Below are 20,566 nucleotides of genomic sequence, written 5' to 3'. Positions count from 1 at the left end.
GGATCCTCAGCCGTTTTTGTCAGTATGAGAAAAATAAAGCGTATTTTTAACAATAAAGCTTAGAAACATGTTAGAAACCCCAAATACGTTGAACCTGGAAATAAAACTAATGTTTCTTTTAAAAATCAATATTATAGCTTCCTCTGACCGAGTAGATGGCCAACAGTTCTCATTGGGTTGTTAGTAAGTAAAGTTTAATTATTTTGCACTCATCACAAAGTGCAGTACAATAATCAATTAAAACACATTTTGCAATAACAAGGGCCAAAAACATTTCAACAGTTTCACAGTAAAAGATGGTGCGATAAGCATAAGAAAATTAAAAAAGGCCATAGAATATTTAATTTAACCAAATACCAGTGTAACAAACGGAGACTATAGAGATTAGACATGTCGTTCAGCCCACAGTTTCTCTCTATATTTATTTGTTCCCCCCAAATCCTGTTACCTTTCCTCTCTACGGCAACCCCGAAGGGACATATCATCTAGTCTGTTACAATTAGTTTCACCTTGAAGGGTTCACCTTCGTGGTTGACCAGCATAACGTTGTCAGGTTTCAAGCCAACACTTTGTGTGTATACTCTAAGTATATAGTATTATATATAGATAATATATATATATATATATATATAATATATAATAATATTAATAATATATATATTATATATATATAAATATAATATAATATACAATATTATATACAGTATATATAATATAATAATAATAATTAAAGTAATAATATTACCATATATATATATATATATATATATATATATATATATATATATATATATATATACATATGATGGTAATATTCTGTATTATTGCCAAAGAAGGGCGTTTCATTCGGCTGGAATGGAGCTTCCGGATTGGACGAGAGCGTTCGATGGAGAAGTTTAGCTCCGTTGTCATGGCGACGGTTCCCCTCAACAGTCACCTACCGTTAACTCAAGAGGAGGACGAGAGGTATCATACCACATAGTTATAACACAGTTATAGTTATAATACAGTCATAGTTATAATACAGTGGTAGTCATCTCGGTGCTGCAATGGCCGAACAGCCGAACACTGCGCCCGGTCGAGTCGGCGGTTGCATGTTACACAACTGGGCGGAAGAGGTGAGTTTAGAGTGTAGCCTCGCAACTGTTAGCTAGGCTAAGCTAGCAGCCACACGTCACTTCCGGACTGGAACTTCTAAATTAACATTTATTTAAGTTTTTTACGTTCAGTCGTATGACGACGTTATGTTGTGTACATCATGGAGACTTGTAAAGCAACGTGCTGGTATTGGCACGAGTCATGACAGGTATAATTAGTTGCACCTGTGTGTGGCTCTTTGAAAGGTGTAAGCTAGCTTTCCTCCACAGCCGACGTTTTGTTTGTTTCTTCTTTTTTTTATACCAGGGAGTGAAATTAGCACCTGCCAAACATGTCTAAATGTAAAAAGAAAAAGTGTCAGCAACACCTGTCACCATTACAGATAGTTTTTGTTCTTTATATAATGCAAAACAACTCATCTTAAAAATAGTTTGGCACAAAATCAAGATGTCTTTCTTTCACAAAACAAAGCAAGACACAGTATCTTTGATTGCAAACCGCCGTCCTTTGCAAAGGTTGTATTTATTGTGTTATTGCTCTAAATTGCAACATGTTTCCATTGTCTTCCCTGTGTAATGGTTTAACAACCCTATTGTAGCTTCACAATGGAAACAGCTAAGTATGCTATTAAATACAAAGATGAATTATGAAATGAGGCTTATTCTTTATTCTCGGGAGATATGTAAATGAACACTTTAGTTGGCACATATATATAAATATATATTTGCATTTTATGTTTTAATTGGACAGTTAATGGTGTCGAAAAAGATAGGAAAGAAGAGGGGAGAGAGGCGCATGTAGAATTCAAGGATCATGTCTGTCATTGGTATGCTATCCTTTTCAGATGTTGATGACTATATTCTGACATCTATGCCATTCATAATAAAGACACAAATAGAGTGAAGTTCATGGAAGCTACCGGACACACGGTCTCTGGCCTCAGGATGATGCAGTTATTTGTTATCCACCTGAAAATGTGCCGTCCTTTTTGTGTTGTGTTCTAAAGAAGCAAAATGTCCTAATTCTCCTTTCCATACATCCCACATTTTCCCCACGGCCTCCATCTGAACACCAGAGGGCCGTCGCCGCTCTTGACACTCCGGAGACGAGATCACAAATTCGGAAGTACGGACACAGAGGGATTCTCACGACGGACTGGGAGTCTAAAATGGAACGTGTCACCACGCTGAAAGCAACTTACGTCACTCCGAAAAGTCCAGGGGTGAGGCTGCGGGGTACGTGTCTCTTGTCTTTCAGCATCCCCGGGAGGAACCGACCGCTACGGCATAGACGAGGCCACGCATCGTAGAAGAGTAGAACACTTCTTATTCAGTTCTTATAGAGCTCCAGATTACACTTTTACCTTTTGTTTTTATTTAGTTTAGTTTAGTTTATTTTGATCAGCAAAATATACAAAAATCAAAATTCAGCAAAAGAAGAAAGTGGCTGACCGAAAGGGTCGAGGCTGAAGCTACCGAGCTTATAAGCGCCCTAACCTATGATTCCACGAAAAAACTTATTTCAGAGAACTATATACATATACCTATATATATACATAAACATATATACATATACACATGTACCTACATATACATACACATACATATTCACACACACATACATACATATACACACATACATACATATACACACACATACATAAATACACACATACACACACATACATATTCACACACACATATATACATATACACACACACATACATACATATTCACACACACATACATACATATACACACACACATACATATATACACATACATACATATACACACATACATACATATATACACACATACATACATATTCACACACATACATACATATTCACACACATACATACATATTCACACACACATACATATTCACACACATACATACATATACACACACACATATATACATATACACATGTACATATACATATACATACACATACATACATATTCACACACATACATACATATTCACACACATACATACATATACACACACACATACATACATACACACACACATACATACATATACACACACATACATACATATACACACACATACATACATATACACACATACTTAAATACACACATACATACACACACACACATACATAAATACACACATACACATACATACACATACACACAAATATATACACACACATACATATTTACATAAAACAAAAAACTTGTCCTCATTAACCGTTAATCTTAATATTTTTCTTGAATATCACCAGATTTTTACTTTCTTTGATGTCATCAGTTCAAATATTCCACTGTTTGACCCCACAGACAGAGATGCACATGCCTTTTAGAGTCGTATGACCTGTTTAATATATCTCTCACCCGATGTTTTGCTTAGCATCTTCCTCTCTTCTTATATCTCCCAGGCGTCCGAGGCGAGCTTCTGGAAAAACAATTGGCCGACACGATAAGGTAAACCACGCGTGAAACTGAATGCGTTATTTCTGCGAGCGGTTCTTGTACAGGAGAACCCGACCATGCGTCTTCAGGGGAACACGTCGGGGGGGAAAGTGATGTAATATGTACACGTCTGGGCTTGTTTTAACCGGTCTTTCTTCTAATGATGTTAGGAAGTCACTCTATATGACTTTGTTCTTCAAATACTGAGGCTGACGTCTGCTTGTTTTCACAGAGAGAAGATCCACGCTGAGCTGAACCCGCCGAGTCCCGAAACCGACTTCTGCTCCACGACCCAGAAAGACTTCGGTGTCGAGGGATTCGTGCCCCTCGCCCCCGAGACAACACAAGTAAGTGTCTGCACTCGTACATCTGAAACTAGAACGGGCACTCGGTAGAGCGCATACCTTCGTGTATCACAAGATTGGGCATTGAATTATGAACATTTTGGCATTAGTTGCATGCCAATTGGATAGAAATTGACCGCACTATGGTAAAAAGACGATTTTGACCTTTTCATGACCTTGACCGTGACCTTTGACCCGATCAATCCCAAAATCTAATCAAATGGTCCCCGGATAATAACCAATCATCCCACCAAATTTCATGCGATTAGGTTTAATACTTTTTTAGTTATGCGAGTAACACGCATACAAATAAATAAATAAATAAATACACGGCGATCAAAACATAACCTCCCGCATTTTCAATGTGAAGGTAAAAAGTGTGTACGCAAAGCTCAAAGCTCCTCTGTTGAATCTAAAGCAATTTTTAATTTGGATGATTTATCCGCTGTTGTTTTTATCACCATGTGTTTTCATCTACTTTGCATATAACGAGCTGCGCCTGTTTCAATTCACAAGCCAGTTGGACAAGAGAGCAGCTGATTATCACTGATCCTTCTTCCAACGGTCATAATCATAGACACACACCATGCATCATATTGTAATGCTGCTGTTGCTTTACAGACTCATTCGTAGCATAACTGAAGAAACCGGCTGCACACTGGGCTTGAGTTCTAAAATGAGGTTATTCAGGTGACCTGCGTCCCCACACAGGTTCAACTTAGTCTGGCTTTATTAGAGTTCACTCAGCTCAACCCGCTGGTGACCCTGGACAACCTGAAGCGGGTTATCGCCCGGCTCAGTCGACTCCTCTTTCAATGCAGTTATAAACACATTCATGGAAAGGAGTCCCTCCGTACACGTCGATTGCAGTCAGCGGCTCAGGTTAGCTTCCCGAGCTAACCCCACCTGTTCCCAAGGTGATTAAACCAGGTTCAAAGTGAAGAAGCTACGCGATCGTAAAAACCTGAGTTAAACCTGAAGGGTTCTTCCTGATCTTCAGAAGCGTATTTGGACTGAGAGCTGAGACATTTTCTGCCTGGCTTGAATTTGCTTACATTTATTTGTCCGTTGCTATGTCTGTGCAGCTTGTTTATATTTACCCCAAACAGCTATATTTCCATTTGCAGATACGGCTGTGTTTTGTACACACATAGCTGTAGTTGTTGTTGTTTGTGTCTCAAAAAAACATACAAATGACAATTGTTCCTGTTCTCTTTGTCTTCTCATTTCTTCCTCTCATCCTTTGGGATCAATGTATTGTTATTAACAAAAGGAAACTGATGACAAAGACACATAGAAAGGCCACAGACAACACAAACAAACAAACAAACATAAACAAGCCTGTAAAAGTAGGAAGAGAACGGCAGAACAAAATTGTCCTTGACATCATTTTCACAACATCAGCCGACCCTCCATATCACGATAACTCCAAAAGTCTGACACAATCACATGTCTCCGGTTGGTGGAAACACAAATCAAAAACACTGTTGATCATCCATCTGTTGTTTAAAACTATTTATGGCTTAAAAAGGCCAAAATATTATCTGGTTACAGCTTCACTAATGTGAACCTCTGCCTTAAAGAACCACGTTTTGAGGGTTCTTTGAGACCCCTTTAGAGGTTCTTTGAAGAACTATTAAAGTAAATGGTTATTTAGAGAACCCTGGATTGAAAGGTTCTTTATGGAACCAGAAATGGTGCCTTAAAGAACCACGTCTTGAAGGTTCTTTGAGGCACCTCTATTGGTTCTCTGGAGAACTCTTGGGATTCTCCTATTCAAAGGTCACATCTCAGATAATGGAGAATAAATGGCGTGTCATGTGTGAGCTCACGATGTTTTCTTGTCGTCTCATATCAAGGTTCACGATTATAAAAGTGACCAGGCCGTCACATTCTGGAGTGAAAACCGCCAGCGGGTCCAGGTGTGTGAGAGACTTTCACTTGTTAAACATCGGGCGGCATGTATTACAGTTTTATTTGCCGTTGTATTAATTATACATCCAATATATTCTGTTTGTTTTCAGTGATTTATTCACGTGAATAAATGATATACTGTATTTCAGAGTAGTTTTCTCTTTGATGTTTAGTTTTTTTTAAATTAACAAATACCATACAGTCACTTATGGCACCATATAATGTCAGAAGAGTTGCACACATCCACCTAGGTTTAAGGGGGGATAATAATATCCCCCCCTCCTGCTCTGTGTCCTCCTTTATTAATTGTATTTATTTTTCAACGTCTTATTTTAAATTAGAAATGTCCTGTCTTAATGTTTGTATACATGTTTTTTACCTGTCGCTGCTGTACCGACTGTTTTTTTACAATGACAATAAACATCCCGCATGTCAGGTTCCTCATTCTCGACACACGTGCGGTGAGATTTAGGATTTCGTGATTGATCCCGTTTTGACGACGCTGTGGTTGTTTCGTGTCCCAGGGCGTGACGGGCGTGCAGAACCCGAAGGCGTCTTTCAGGAAGTCGGCGCTGTTCAGCACGCCGATCGGCGAGCGGCTGGACGAGACGGAGGAGCTCCCGCCTGATAACTGAGAGTACGTCGGAGTAGCGCATCACTTCATCACCAGTTGATATTAAAGTGGTAATCCACTTCAAAGGGCAAACATAAAGTACAGTTTACATTGACATGAAGATGTCTATTAAAAATGGGAATCGTGGCCGCTGCCTTCGTTGGATCAGGATTAAAGTTGCAGCTCGGTTAACGATATTTTTTACTCTTTGATGATCCTGGAAAAACTGGAAGCTGATTCAGAAAGTAGCTTCTCAGCAACATAGACTATAAGTCCCTCTATTTCTACACCACAAATAGCTCAATATTTATTCCCGGAGCTGGACGCGGATCACATTTTCCCCATTTTTCCCTCGTACATGTAGTTCATTATTCCCCCCCTCCGTTGGGAGAGCGTCTCTCACTCCCTCGGTCTCCGGCAGACGAGGAGCACAGATGTTGCTATTTATGTACCGCCTTGTGATTACATGTTGATAACCGTCTCCATGGCGACCAGCATCCGCATTGACGACCTCTTCTTCTCAGTTGGAGACCACGCATCTGTGTCTCTGTGCCCACTTTTGGAAAATGTATTTGATGCTCAGTGTTTTGGCCGAATCACACTGAGAGGTAGCATCAGACCGTCTCTTCTCTTTCATCTTCCCCTGCACTCACATCCTGACCCCCCCCCGATACCAACTCTTGTGTTCACATGAGAGCGTCATTTTGTTTCGGCCTGACAACAAAGAGTGAGGGACTGTCCCCCAAAAAAATTATTCAGACACAGAGATTATACGCTTGAAGGAATACGTTGATCGATCTCATCCAGGAGAATTGTTCTTGTCAGAGTGGTTTTAATGCAGCGTACTCGCTACGACACACAGAAAAGGTTCTTCAAGGGTTCTTTAAAAGGTTTTGTGGTTCTCCGAAGAACCATCACCTACTGAAGAACCATTTTTTCGTTTGAGACACCTTTATAGGTTATTTTAAGAACTCTTTAAGAAAATTGTTGTTTAAAGAACCCTGGTTTGAAAGGTTCTTTGTAAAACCAGAAATGGTGCCTTAGAGAACCATGTTTTAAGGTTCTTTGAGACACCTTTATAGGTTCTTTGAAGAACTTTTTAAGGAAATTGTTCTCTAAAGAACCCTGGTTTGAAAGGTTCTTTGTGGAACCAGAAATGGTGCCTTAAAGAACCATGTTTTGAAGGTTCTGTGAGACACCTTTATAGGATTTTTGAAGAACTATTGGGATACTGCTATTCAAAGGTCACATCTCAGATAATGGAGGAACAAGTATGAAATACTTCCGTAATATATTTATATATATATATATATATATATATATATATATATATACGACGAAGCACACAGTGGGCGACGGCAGAGCAGCAGAAATGTTCTTTGCTTTTGCTCGTCTCGGTTTTTTCAGGAATGCAAAGGGAAATTATTTGGCTGTCGTATTAATAGGCTTTGTTTTTAAACAGGTGTCAAAAAGTGGGATTCAGTCGGTCGGCATCGAGAAAACTTTGGATAGAAACATTTATTATTATACAGGTTCTCTAAAACTATTCCACCCTCAACCACACGGCATCGGAATTTGTGTTGCATTGTGTTGAAACCAGAAATACACGAGGGCAGAGGGGAAAACTGCCCCTAAGAAATATAATATTGACCCTGATATCGCTAGGAGAGGCAAAACATGCCCCCAGAATGTCCTCTAATAATTATGATAATTAAATAGCGTTTAGTTTTTGTTCTTGTGTGTGTCCTATCTGTGTTGCCTGTACTAGGTAAGTACACACAAAAATTCATAAATATTATTGTTTCAGAAAAAAACTAATAAATAACTCATAGTTGTTAAAAAAATGTAATAACAATAAATAACCACAAAGAAATAATAATACAATTAAATATGATTGATGTTTGTTTTCTGTTCAAAAAAATCTCAGAAAACACTTTTAATCTGTAGGCTACTGTCTAATAGTCTTATTATTACAATTTGTATGACAATTGCTCATATACTGAAAGCCTAAATAAGTACAAAGATTAAATGTTATTTCATAAATTTTAAAAAGTGCCCCCAATTTATTTTTAAATACCCCTGGATTTCAGTCAGTGGGGAACAAATTGCCCCCTAAAAAAATATGTCAATGTCCCACTCTGGTTGAAACACACCATTAGGAGGGGAGGTGTGTATGAAGCGTGAAACATCAGCACCGGGATCAGGATTCCTGTTTCGTCTTTTAGCTGCAGCCATTGTTGATTTGACTTTGAACTGAAAACTGATCCCCAAACACGCCTCTACTCATCTCCATGTTTCAGCCTTCTGCCTTTTTGCTTTGCCCCCCATCCATAACATTGGTATTTATGTTTTTTTAGAAGCCTGGACACTGTTTACAATAACAACAATAACTCAATTAATTTGCCTCGCCTCATCCGATCTACCCCTGACCTCAACCTACTCAAAAACTTCAAAATATAATGTAAATGGGGTGAAAAAACTATTTTTTTCTAGTTTTACATTAAAGCGTGTTAATGAGAAACGTATACGATACTGTTTATGTTTTATCTGACAGGTGATATTTTTAATTGGTCCTGTTACTGGCAAGTTTAACATGGGAACTTGAAGTGTTGTCAAAACATCATCTTTTAGGGAAAGAAAATATTTAGTTCATTCCTAAAAAACACCTCTATTTCAAATCCATATGGTTCCCATCCAAAAAACCATCAACAAGCTATTAACACCTCCTGCGTAGCACCGCCTGTCCACATGCCAACGTCCAGGAATGAAAAGATAAGATTTAAACAAAACCGTCCGTCTCCCGGACACCACAGGAGACGGTGATAAAAACGGGGTGTAGATGATTCTGTAAAGCCAGACTCTTTAGAAACCACAGACACGGCTTTCACTTCCCATCTGAGCTGCCCAGCTGCACAATACCAAGACTACAAATAAAACTTAACGAGTTCATGACATCAACTATATATGTCTGGCCGTCAGAGTTTTATAACGTGCTGCAAAAATCATGTCAGTAAAAATATTTTCTCCGCCTGACTATAGTGTCACGAGCTTGTTATCCTTCTCCTTCAAACTTCTCCGGAGGATCCAACGATCCGAACCACGAATTAAATTGTCTCCACGTTGGATCTGACTCGAAATGCCACCTGCGTGAATTACATCACAACTCATTACACGCGGATATTCACGCTCAGCCCAGGTGTGCAAAGCTCCCGCAGCACCCATCTGGCAACGGTAATTATAGGTAGGATTGTGATTACTCTGCAGGTCCAGAGGGAGATCGGATCGACTCCCGCCGCCTCTGGGGCCTCGGGACAAGGTCGACTCAAAATTTCACCTGGAAACTTTTCCTAACTTTGACACGTCGACGAGGAGACGCTGCCACGAACACACGGAACACTTCCGGAAGCTTCTTCTTGCTTCTGTCTTTCTTCTGCTGCGCTAATCCAAAAAGATACCCCGGATTGAACATTGTTAATCTTTACCTGACGGCACAAAGAGCTCCGCGGGTTAGTAATCCCTCCTCGTTGTTTTAAAAAGGCAGTCATTTTGGATCCATGTCCTTCTTGGCGTCGCCGGCTCAAAGATCTCCCACCGTTCCATTGTCTGGAGTCTGTGATCCGAGATGACTTCTAATCAACGCTCCTCCAAAACAAAACTCTTGAACACCGCGGGGCTTCTTGTCCCAACTGCCTTTTTTAAAAATGCTTTTAACTAATTTCCTGGGCACGACGGGAGAGGGAGCGACGGTGAGAAACGATTCGACGTGGCCATTCCGAGCGCGTCCGAAAAATGCTATAAAAGAGGACGATACGATCTCTGTGCCAGAACGACGCCGCGGAGAGCACCGGGCAAAAGAAAGAAACCAAACACCCCCCGGAAGACGACGCTCGCAAGCTCCTTCGCCATGAGACGGTCGCTCACGTCCGCCATCTTCGCCGCGGCACTGCTGTGCGAGTGCTACGCCCTGTCCGCGGCGTCGCCCATGGGCAAGGCGGACGACGGCGGCGGCGGCGGCTCCTTGGAGCAGGAGGCTTACGCCTCGCTGCTGAGCAACGAAGCGTCCGAAAGCGCCGTCGGCAACGGCGACGTTGCCACGGCGGGCAAAAGCGGCGGCCCGAGGGTGATCGTCGTCGCCGACCCGAGCCTGTGGAGGGAGCTGCTGCGGGGGGGGGCGCCGCGCGGCGGACTGTCCGTCTACAAACGGCGAGCCGACGACAACGGCCAGGTCATCGAGCACAGAGACGCCGGACGGGACCTGAACATCCCCATCCTGAGGAGGGACCCGATGAGGTGCATGGTGGGACGGGTGTATCGGCCGTGCTGGGAGGTCTAGGACTGTTTGAGGACGACCGCCACTTCCTTTCCTGAGTTGCAAGATAATCCCCAAACATTTGATGTATCTATATTTCACTTATTGCAGATCTGATCAATAAAACTACTGAATTCTGCCGTATGTCTTGTGCATGTTTGGTCACTGTCTCACTACTTGACTCTTAGCACTGAGATTATGAGGGTTACAGTTCTACTTCATAAGTCATGGCGTAGAAGAACTGGTTGGATAGTTATAGCATGCAACAGAATTGCCATTGTTACTTTTCCATGTGTGTATGGATTAGATGCGATGTGGGAGTTTTAAAGGTAATGAAGCTTCGCGTAAATTCAGACAGGAAGACCATATCCTTCACACCAGCCTTTCATCCCTCAGTCCGATAAGCATTTCCCACTCATTACTTACTCGCCGTCGTCAATCATGACTCCAGCTGCGCAGATCAGCTGGTCCACTCTATCCAATAAGCAGGGAAATGAGGACATGGCGAGCCAATCGTCTCGCTGCTGTCTCACTCAAATATGACCGTCTCTCTACCTTCAGTTCATTCAGGTTGCTGTCATGCACCCCTCCACCACCCCATCTCCAGCCAGTCTTCAAGGATCCATCAGCTTCAACTCATCATTCCATCAGCTCATCAGCCACCACCAGGTCTGGACTCCACGGGGGGATCTATCTCGTTGCTGAGCAGGGCAGTCAGCCCTCAACTACAAATCTCCCCGTAGAGTCCAAGCACCAAAGACTCTGAGACTTCACCATTGTGCATCACATGTTAAACAATAAACATCCTTTACTAACACTATTCAAGGTCTTACCTGATTGAACTGGTTGTGAGCTGTTTACCTCTGGTTCCAATCCTAATGCTAAGCTATGCTAATCACCTCCACACCCAACACGAAAGTGAGAATCGAAACTTCTCATCCAACACTGACAAAATAGCCAAAACGTTGAACGACTTCTTTAAGACTCACAACCAGACGCGGGATAATGGAAGAAAGCTGTTTCTTAATGTGTTCCTGCAGGAACCGGCTTCTTCCTGGTGCTTTGTAGGTCTGGATTACCCCCCAAAAAACATCAGGGAGGCACCTTGATAACACCTATGACCGGGCCACCTTTCAGCAGTTCTGATGAAATTACAGACAGATTCGTTGAAATACGAGTTTGTTGCATCAGATCCTGCTTCCTGGTAAATGACGGTACGTTCTTACTCGTGACTTCTGGCCTGCAGAACAGAGGCGGACTTCAACCATAAAAGATCTCAGGAGAGAATCAGGCTCAAAGGTTTTCTAAGTTCTGCAGAAGTGTCTCGGCTCTCGTGAAGCAGAGGCAGGGCTTGATAGGAAATGGCTTTTCAATCAACCAGAAAGCTTCCCGATGTCCAATAAACATCAATTACATATGATTTGGCTTCATTACAGATGCTGTGGCCAAATGCAGCTGATAACTAGAACGGGCACTCGGTAGAGCGCATACCTTCGCATATCACAAGATTGGGCATTGAATTATGAACATTTTGGCATTAGTTGCATGCCAATTGGACAAAAATGTATCGTGCTATGGTAAAAAAAAGATGTTGACCTTTCCATGACCTTGACATTTGACCCGATTGATCCCAAAATCTAATCAAATGGTCCCCGGATAATAACCAATCATCCCACCAAATTCCATGTGATTCAAGAAGATGTGACCTGTTCATGACCCTTGACCTTTGACCCGATCGATCCCAAAATCTAATCAACTGGTCCCCGGATAATAAACAATCATCCCACCAAATTTCATGCGATTCGGTTCAATACTTTTTGAGTTTTGAGAATAACACGCATACAAATAAATAAATAAATAAATACACGGCGATCAAAACATAACCTTCCGGCATTTTCAATGCGAAGGTAATAAAGATCCATATCAAACACAGACCTCTTTCTGCGCATGTTTATGGAGCAACGAGGGTCTGAGAGACGGTTGTATTTTCACCTCCAATAAGGAAGTTGTTAGGGTTGATCTGTTAGCAGGACGAGAGCGTTTCCGTCCCAGGTGACACCAAGAGAGTGTTAAGGTGCAGGAAGGCGCTGTCGGTAGGCAGAACGACGATCTGGTTGTGTGGGAGTTGATAATGTAAATGGATTCAAAGTGGTTTGCGGTCTGGCATCTGGACTTGTGAGGTTCATCTGGGTCTCGGGGCGCAGTCAACCACCGCGGAACATTCCCCACCAGATAGAAAATGAGAGCCGAGTGTCCGTCAGCAGAAAGGAGGATCCTTTTCTGGGGTCGGCTGCATACCTTTTTTTTGGGGTATTTGGGAGTACGGTTCTGGTTGGAAAACAATTAGGCTGAAGACAGGCATGTAGAACATGTGATGTCGACTGAAAGAAAGAGAAAACCCTGAGTCGTCGGTTTTGCTTAACGGAGAAGAACAAGACGTTCGTTCGCCTGTGTCAGAGATGCAATGGTCGTAACTCCACAGCTGTTCCCTGGATTCTCATATAACTTTGGTTCAGACTTCACGGTCCCCAGAGGATGACCCTAATCCCTTTGGTGATCTCTGAGTATTCCTTTAGGGACGTCATCTAGTTGACATTGTTGTCATCGAATAGTTGTCCAGACGTTCCTGGTCCAGAGTTTTGTTTTAGCACCATTAGCCGGTCACAATATCTGATGGTCAGCCTCAGCTATACTTTGTGTGCTAACGAATGTTCGCGTGGTATTGTACCAGTTTATCATCGGCATGCTAACACTGTATGTCAGTGTGTTACCATGCCAACCAGCAGCACTGCTGAGGACCATGAGCAGCAGGGTACACGTCCATCAGAGCCTCACATTATATCCCATGCGGAACTAGAAATGTCTGTACATGCCTTTATTTCATCCAGACTAGACTACTGTAACTCATTGTTCACCTGCCTCAATAAATCATCCGTCAATAAATTACAACTGGTCCAAAATGCCGCTGCCAGGCTGCTCACCAGGTCTAGGAGGTCTTGCCAAATCACCCCCATCCTTGCCGCACTGCACTGGCTTCCAGTGCATCTCAGGATTAATTTTAAAGTTTTAGTAGTCACCCACAGAGCCATCCACGGTCAAGCCCCTGCTTATATCTGTGATCTCATTCAACCACACTCCTCTAGTCGGTCTCTGAGGTCATCCACCCAGGAACTTCTGCAGATACCCAGGACCAGACTTAAATCCAAAGGTGACCGAGCTTTTGGGGCGGTAGCCCCAAGGCTCTGGAATGCTCTCCCCCTGGCCCTGAAATCATTGCCCTCCGAGAGCATGTTTAAAAGTAATTTAAAGACTCTTTTGTTCAGGCAGGCGTTTGGACATTTATAGACATTTTCAGCGTCTGGTCCTTTTAATTGTTGCTCCCTGTGCGTGTTCTATGTTTTGATTTTAAATCGTAAATGATCTGTTTGATGTTATTTTTATTTTTTATTTTATTATTTTATTTCATTATTTTATTATTTTTATCTTACCTATTTTAAGGATGTGAAGCACTTTGTACATTCGTGTTGTGAAGGGTGCTATACAAATAAAGATTTACTTACTTACTTACTTACAGTGGGGGCTGAAGACTCTGAGCTTCGGTTTACTGTGGACAAACGACTTCACTAGACTTCACTAACACTGATGAATCTATTCATATATATATATCTATATCTATATATATAGATATATATATACTGTATTGATGATAATGCATAATATGACAAAGAGATCAAAGAACAAGTATTTTTAAATTTAGTTGTGTATGCGTTAGTCAGTCAAAGAAGAAAACAGGAAAATAAAACTGAAAAAGACAAAAGTAAGGAAAGAAAGAAAAGATAAGAATAATAACAAAGGCAAAACAAAAAAATATTATAATCATAAAGAATAATACCCCCCCCCCCCCCCCCACTGATGAATCTCAAAGGGCAATTAATGAGTCATATTGCCGGGAAGATAAACAAATGTAGAGTAAGCAGAATTATGCGATATGAACTGTAGTATTTCCAATAGACAGTGTTGTTATCTTTTATTTATTTCTTTATTCTTGTTTTTTTGGGGTTTAATGTTGCTGTTTTCTTCTTTACTTTTGTAAACTGATTAACACTATACACCAAAAAAATGAAAATAGCCTGTTTGACATCCGTGCTCTACAACTCGTTGCCATATTGTGTGAAGCACTTTGTATTAAATACATCGGACTTTCCCTTTAAAATGATGACAAATTACAAAGGAGAGCTTTTTGGGGATTTCCTTACCCATAATAGTCCAGGATCCAGATGAGTGCTTTACGGGAAGGTGTTTCTCTTTACCGATAACTGTGGAGCGCAACATCTGGAAACAGTTAAACCATGAGCTGTGCAACTGTTTATTTAATCAGTTATCATTTTACATGTGGTTTTTAATTTAACTTCCCATGAGTTATCAGTCTGACAAATCTGGAATACTTACTACCTTGAGGTCTTTCTCAAGAGCTAAAAATATTATAAGGAGAGTATTATTCACTGTTTCCAAATACAACCACATTTCAATAATTGTGAAACAAATAGAACCCCAGTAACGATAAGCAGGATTCTTGGTATGCTTCATCATCATAAAGTGTGGTGTAATAATGTCTGTGATTAAATGTGATTATTGCTGTGAATTGGGTTCATATGTTCAATACTCTTTCTGTTTGTTATGTGTTTCTTTTTCCAGATTTAAATATAATTACAATAATACCAAAACTGCACAAGTCAAAATGACTTTAACGGTTAAATACGTTTGCGACATATAGTTTTCAGCAATTCCAAAGTCGAACCGCATCAAATACAATTCACTGTGTTCCTTCTGTAATGCTCAAAAGGTTCATTCACCAAAAATATTGTGTGAGCATGGCCAACTTAATTTTCTTTTCTTTATTTTGTCTTTATTTCTTAGTTAAGGTCTCCATGCCAGCAACTACACTGATAAAAATGTGTACGTAAACTTTACATTAAACCTCTAATCATTGATTAACTTCAGCCTTTATCAAAGTAATTAATGTATTTTAATGTCCCTTCAATTACACGTTTAATTAGCCTTTTCTTCAGTGTCTTTGTTGCTTTGATTCACCAACAATATTGTGTTAATTTCTGACCTTTTTTAAAAACAAAAAAACAGTTTTCCCTTTCTGTTCCTTTCATTATTTTGTCTTTATTTTTTAGTTAAGGTCTCCGTACTTTACATTAAACCTTTAATTATTCTATAACTACAGCAAAAAGCCTTTTTCGAGGTAATTCCTGTGTGCAATGTCCCTTTAATTACACGTTAAATTAACGTTTTCTTCAGTGTCTTTGTTGCTTTCATTCACCAAAAATATTGTGTTAGCATCCCCAACTTCATTTTTGGACCTTTTTAAAAAAAAACAGTTTTCCCCTGTTTTCTGTTCTTTTCTTTATTTGGTCTTTATTTTTTAGTTAAGGTCTCCATACTTTACATTAACCCTCTAATTATTGCATAGCTGCAGTAAAAAGCCTTTTTCGAGGTAATTAATGTGCGTAATGTCCCTTTAATTACGCGTTATGATCCTAAATGCTCGGCTCCACGTCGCTCCAGTTAATGGAGGGATTGAAATGTATAGGAGTGTCTGGTGAGGGGCCGTTGTGAGGCTTGCTTTCCTTGCCTGTCGCTTCTTCTGGAAGAATAGAACTATTAATAGCTGAGGAGCAGCAGGAGAAAGGTTAGCTATCCATTGGAACTGTCTCCGGCTTAAAAGGGGCGGAAAGCAAGAGCTCGTCTGCTTCGCGAGTCGGAACGATTCCATTTAGGACCAAAAGACTCTGGAGAGCTCATGAGTGGAGGTTAAGATGAGCTTCTTGAGTGATTCACAAGAAATATTCAAAATTGAAGCATTTTCTGTGGAAGAAATGCTCAGGAAATTAAAATCGGGGATCGCAGACAAGATGAGCAAGATGTGAGGCGTTCAGGGGTCCTACGGTCAACCTGGAGATGTCATGGCATTCTAAAATGGTTATTTCCAGGCCTGGAAAAGTCCTGGAGAGACAAAATATCCCCAAAATATTGGAAAAGTCATGGACAATTAGATATATTCATATGTTCATTTACGCTGAGTTGTAAATACATATTATGAATTTTAAGAGAAAGACTCTCCGGCATACGCTCTTTCATTTTCCGCGTTGCAAGTGAACGCACCTTAACTTTAAAATACATACTTTTTTATTCTTTTAACCTAAACTATCATCTCTCATTCATTTGTAACATCTAAGGTTATATACTGTATGCTTTGGAATTCTCATTTTTAGTTTAAATACCAAATTTTTTCACTTTTCATGAATGCAACTGAGAGAAAAAACAACTGTTGTGCACCGACAGATATGCTAGAGAGGTTCATGTCATTTATGTTCGCTTTCTCTCATTCCAGGCTTCCTGATTGTTTTCACCTATCATCACACCTGTCTCCTATGCTCATCAGTGTCAGCCCCGCCCCTGATTGGTCCCACCTGTGTCTTGTTACCATGTGCTTAAATTCCCCTGTCTCCCAGTGTTCCTTGTCAGTTCGTCTGGTCTTTTGCCATGATCAGGTCGGGTTATGTTGTGCTCTTGAAAAGTTTTTGATCCCTCACTACGTGAGCGCTTTCATTTTGTTCACTGCAGAACCGAAAAATAAAGTACTTACAAATACTTTATCTCTGTCTCCCGGGTCGTGCAATTGGGTCCTACTTCCTAAGTGTCTGAGCTCGTAACAGAACGAACTGACCACATTATGGACCCAGCCGACCCAAGAACGCTTCACGCCGCTCTGTCGGTACAGGGCGTGACGATTTTTCATCACGAGGAAAAACTGGACAAAGTCAGCCGGGAAATACAAGAGCTGAGAGGACGCCAGGCCGGGGTTCAGGAAGAATTATCTACACAGATGCAACAACTGGTTGCCCAAATGAATAATTTTTTCACTCATCAACAGACTGCTCCTCCGGTGACGTCATCCACAGCTGAGAATTTGCCTGTCAATACTCCAGCTGACGACCCAGGTCAGGCTGTTTCCTCCCTGTTACGGCTGGCTCTTCCGGAGAGATTTTCCGGAGACTCTTCGAATTGCAGAGCCTTTCTGGTACAGTGTGATCTGCATTTTCAACACAACCCAGCAGCTTTTTATCTGAGCATGGTAAAGTGGCGTTTATTGTGTCTCATTTAACGGGAAGAGCTGCAGCCTGGGCTACTGCAGAATGGTCTAGAGACACCGAACTATGTTACTCATTGGCCGATTTCATAGAGACTATGAGGCGCATTTTGACCACTCATCGCCTGCTACGGAGGCCAGCAGAAGACTGTTTCAAATACGTCAGCTCAACCGTCAGGTGGTTGATTATGCCATCGAGTTTCGTACAGCAGCAGCGGACAGCGGATGGAATGTTCCGACTCTTCGTGACGCCTTCATGACAGGACTTTCGGAACCGATAAAGGACCAGCTGGCTCCACTGGAGACACCCCGGGATCTGGAATCCCTCATCGCTGTGGCCATCCGGATCGATAACCGTCTTCGAAAGAGAGAGGAGCGTCGACGCAACCGAGATGTTATTCCCAACTTCCAGAATTCGCCTCGGAGGGTCGCGCCGCCAGCGGAGGATTTCCAGCTCATGTTACCGGACCATCAGAGGACTACACTTCCGAATGACTCCGGTGAACCCATGCAGCTTGGAAGAACCAGGCTTTCTCTGGGGGAGAGGCAGCGCCGTCACGGAGGGTTGCTGTTTCTACTGCGGCCAGCCGGGTCATCAACTCGCTTCATGCCCGGAAAAGATCGTGCTCACCAGTCAAAAGGAGGCGCTGGTGAGCAAGTTTCCGCAGACTTCCCTCCTCGACCTGTTACTCAGGTAGACATTTGTATTAACAATCAGACCATTGACCAGGGTGTGTTAATAGACTCAGGGGCTGACGAAAGCCTTATAGACTGGGGCCTAGTCAAACAGCTAAAAATAAAAACTGTCCGCTATCTCATCCTGTTAGTGCCAGTGCCTTAGACGGCCGCTTGTTGTTCACAGTTACCCATTGCACTGAGCCCATATGGATTACTATAAATAAGGACCATACCGAGCATGCAATTTCATATTTTGAGTCGACTCAGCACCCGATTATTTTGGGGTTTCCTTGGCTGAAGATCCACAATCCTCACATAGACTGGCCTTCAGGAAAGTTAAGGAATGGGGAGAGGATTGTAAGGGCAGGTGTAAACTCGCAACCTGTTAATGCACCAACAGACTCTAGTAGGATCATTATAGATCACCCTGACTATCCTGATCTACACAAGGTACCTTCCTGTTACCATGATTTAAAGAAGCGTTTAACAAGTCTAAAGCCTTGTCGCTACCTCCTCACCGAGATTTTGACTGTCCCATTGATCTCTTACCGAGCCCCCATTCCCAAGGGAGACTTTACTCGATTTCGAGACCTGAGAGAACAGCAATGGATGAATACATCTCCTCTTCACTCAAATCAGGGATTATCCGTCCTTCATCGCCTCCAGCCGGAGCGGATTCTTTGTGGGAAAGAAAGACGGGTCTCTGAGACCTTGCATAGACTACAGTCCACTAAATGACATTACGGTGAAGAACCGCTATCCTCTGCCACTCATGTCATCTGCTTTTGAACTGCTTCAACGGCCAAGATATTCACCAAGTTGGATTTAAGAAATGCATATCACTTGGTTAGAATAAAACAAGGGATGAGTGGAAGACTGGATTCAACACTCAGAATGGTCACTATGAGTACTTGGTAATGCCTTTTGGACTGTGCAATGCACCGGCTGTTTTTCAAGCTTTTGTGAATGAGGTTTTGCGGGAATTCTTGAATATTTCAGGGTTTGTGTATCTGGATGACATACTGATTTTCTCCCCAGACGCTAAATCTCATGTTAACCATGTCCGCCAAGTTTTGCAGAAACTACTGGATAATCAGCTATATGTCAAGGCAGAGAAGTGCGAGTTCCACACAGAAGAGGTGTCTTTCTTAGGATACATAGTCTCACCTAATCATATCCAAATGGATCCTGCGAAAGTCAGTGCAGTATCCCAGTGGCCCACACCAGAATCCAGGAAAAAGGTTCAGCAGTTCCTAGGCTTTGCTAACTTCTATAGGAAGTTTATTAGGAATTTCAGTTCTGTTGCTGCTCCTCTGCATGTTCTGACTTCTCCTAAGGTTCCCTTCAAGTGGACCCCCCAGGCGGATCTTGCTTTCAAACTTCTCAGAGATAGATTCACATCAGCTCCCATAGTCACCATTCCAGATCCCCAGTGCCAGTTTATGGTCGAGGTGGATGCTTCCAATGAGGGAATTGGAGGAGTACTGTCTCAACGTTCTGCAGAAGATAACAAGATGCATCCATGTGCTTACCTGTCGCGGAAGTTGACAACGGCAGAGTGAAATTATGACGTGGGAAACAAGGAATTGTTAGCTGTAAAAGCTGCCCTCGAGGAATGGAGACACTGGCTAGAGGGTGCAGAGCAACCGTTTTTAGTCTGGACAGATCACAAGAATCTAGAATATATAAGAAAGGCTAAGCGTCTCAACTCCCGTCAGGCCAGGTGGACACTTTTCTTTAGTAGATTCAACTTCACACTCTCTTTTCGTCCCGGGTCTCAGAATCAAAAACCCGATGCTTTGTCTCGTCTTTACGATCCCGAACCACTTGCGGTAGAGCCCAAGACCATCCTTCCACTTAACCGGGTGATCGGAGCCTTTTCCTGGCAAGTGGAGTCAGACGTTAAAGAGGCAAATGTCATGAATCCAGCGCCTAGCGAGTGTCCCAACAATCTGCTGTTTGTTCCTGAGGCTCTTCACTCCAAGGTCATCCACTGGGCTCAC

At 41.9% G+C, this 20,566-nt stretch overlaps 2 protein-coding genes across 4 annotated transcripts; both read left to right on the top strand.

Annotated features, from left to right (window-relative positions):
* Positions 1 to 960: 960 nt before the first annotated feature.
* On the top strand, positions 961 to 11,866 carry spag8 (sperm associated antigen 8). Of its 3 annotated transcripts, none has more exons than XM_056432090.1 (7): positions 961 to 1,118; positions 2,174 to 2,333; positions 3,513 to 3,558; positions 3,779 to 3,893; positions 5,750 to 5,812; positions 6,329 to 6,441; positions 11,288 to 11,866. In XM_056432090.1, exons 1-6 carry the CDS (start codon positions 1,050 to 1,052, stop codon positions 6,437 to 6,439), a joined length of 564 nt encoding a protein of 187 aa, XP_056288065.1. In that variant the 5' UTR covers positions 961 to 1,049; the 3' UTR covers positions 6,440 to 6,441; positions 11,288 to 11,866. The 3 variants fall into 3 exon arrangements, with proteins under 3 accessions (XP_056288065.1, XP_056288066.1, XP_056288064.1); XM_056432091.1 differs by lacking the exon at positions 11,288 to 11,866 and adding an exon at positions 9,682 to 10,271; XM_056432089.1 differs by lacking the exon at positions 11,288 to 11,866 and having other exon boundaries at positions 6,329 to 7,342.
* Positions 10,294 to 11,143, top strand: pmchl (pro-melanin-concentrating hormone, like). The gene has a single exon (XM_056432092.1). It carries the CDS (start codon positions 10,322 to 10,324, stop codon positions 10,748 to 10,750), a length of 429 nt encoding a protein of 142 aa, XP_056288067.1. The 5' UTR covers positions 10,294 to 10,321; the 3' UTR covers positions 10,751 to 11,143.
* Positions 11,867 to 20,566: the final 8,700 nt, after the last annotated feature.

The sequence above is a fragment of the Pseudoliparis swirei genome, chromosome 15 (genome assembly GCF_029220125.1).
Source record: "Pseudoliparis swirei isolate HS2019 ecotype Mariana Trench chromosome 15, NWPU_hadal_v1, whole genome shotgun sequence".
Taxonomy (NCBI): Eukaryota; Metazoa; Chordata; class Actinopteri; order Perciformes; family Liparidae; genus Pseudoliparis; species Pseudoliparis swirei.
This window is presented reverse-complemented; position numbering and strand designations above follow the sequence as displayed.

Excerpts from the sequence above, each read along its gene's own strand:
- spag8 (XM_056432090.1), top strand. The coding sequence starts at position 1,050 with ATGGCCGAACAGCCGAACACTGCGCCCGGTCGAGTCGGCGGTTGCATG. Across the intron at positions 3,559-3,778 it reads CAATTGGCCGACACGATAAG|AGAGAAGATCCACGCTGAGC; the intron begins GTAAACCACGCG and ends TTGTTTTCACAG. Across the intron at positions 3,894-5,749 it reads TCGCCCCCGAGACAACACAA|GTTCACGATTATAAAAGTGA; the intron begins GTAAGTGTCTGC and ends TCTCATATCAAG.
- pmchl (XM_056432092.1), top strand. The coding sequence starts at position 10,322 with ATGAGACGGTCGCTCACGTCCGCCATCTTCGCCGCGGCACTGCTGTGC.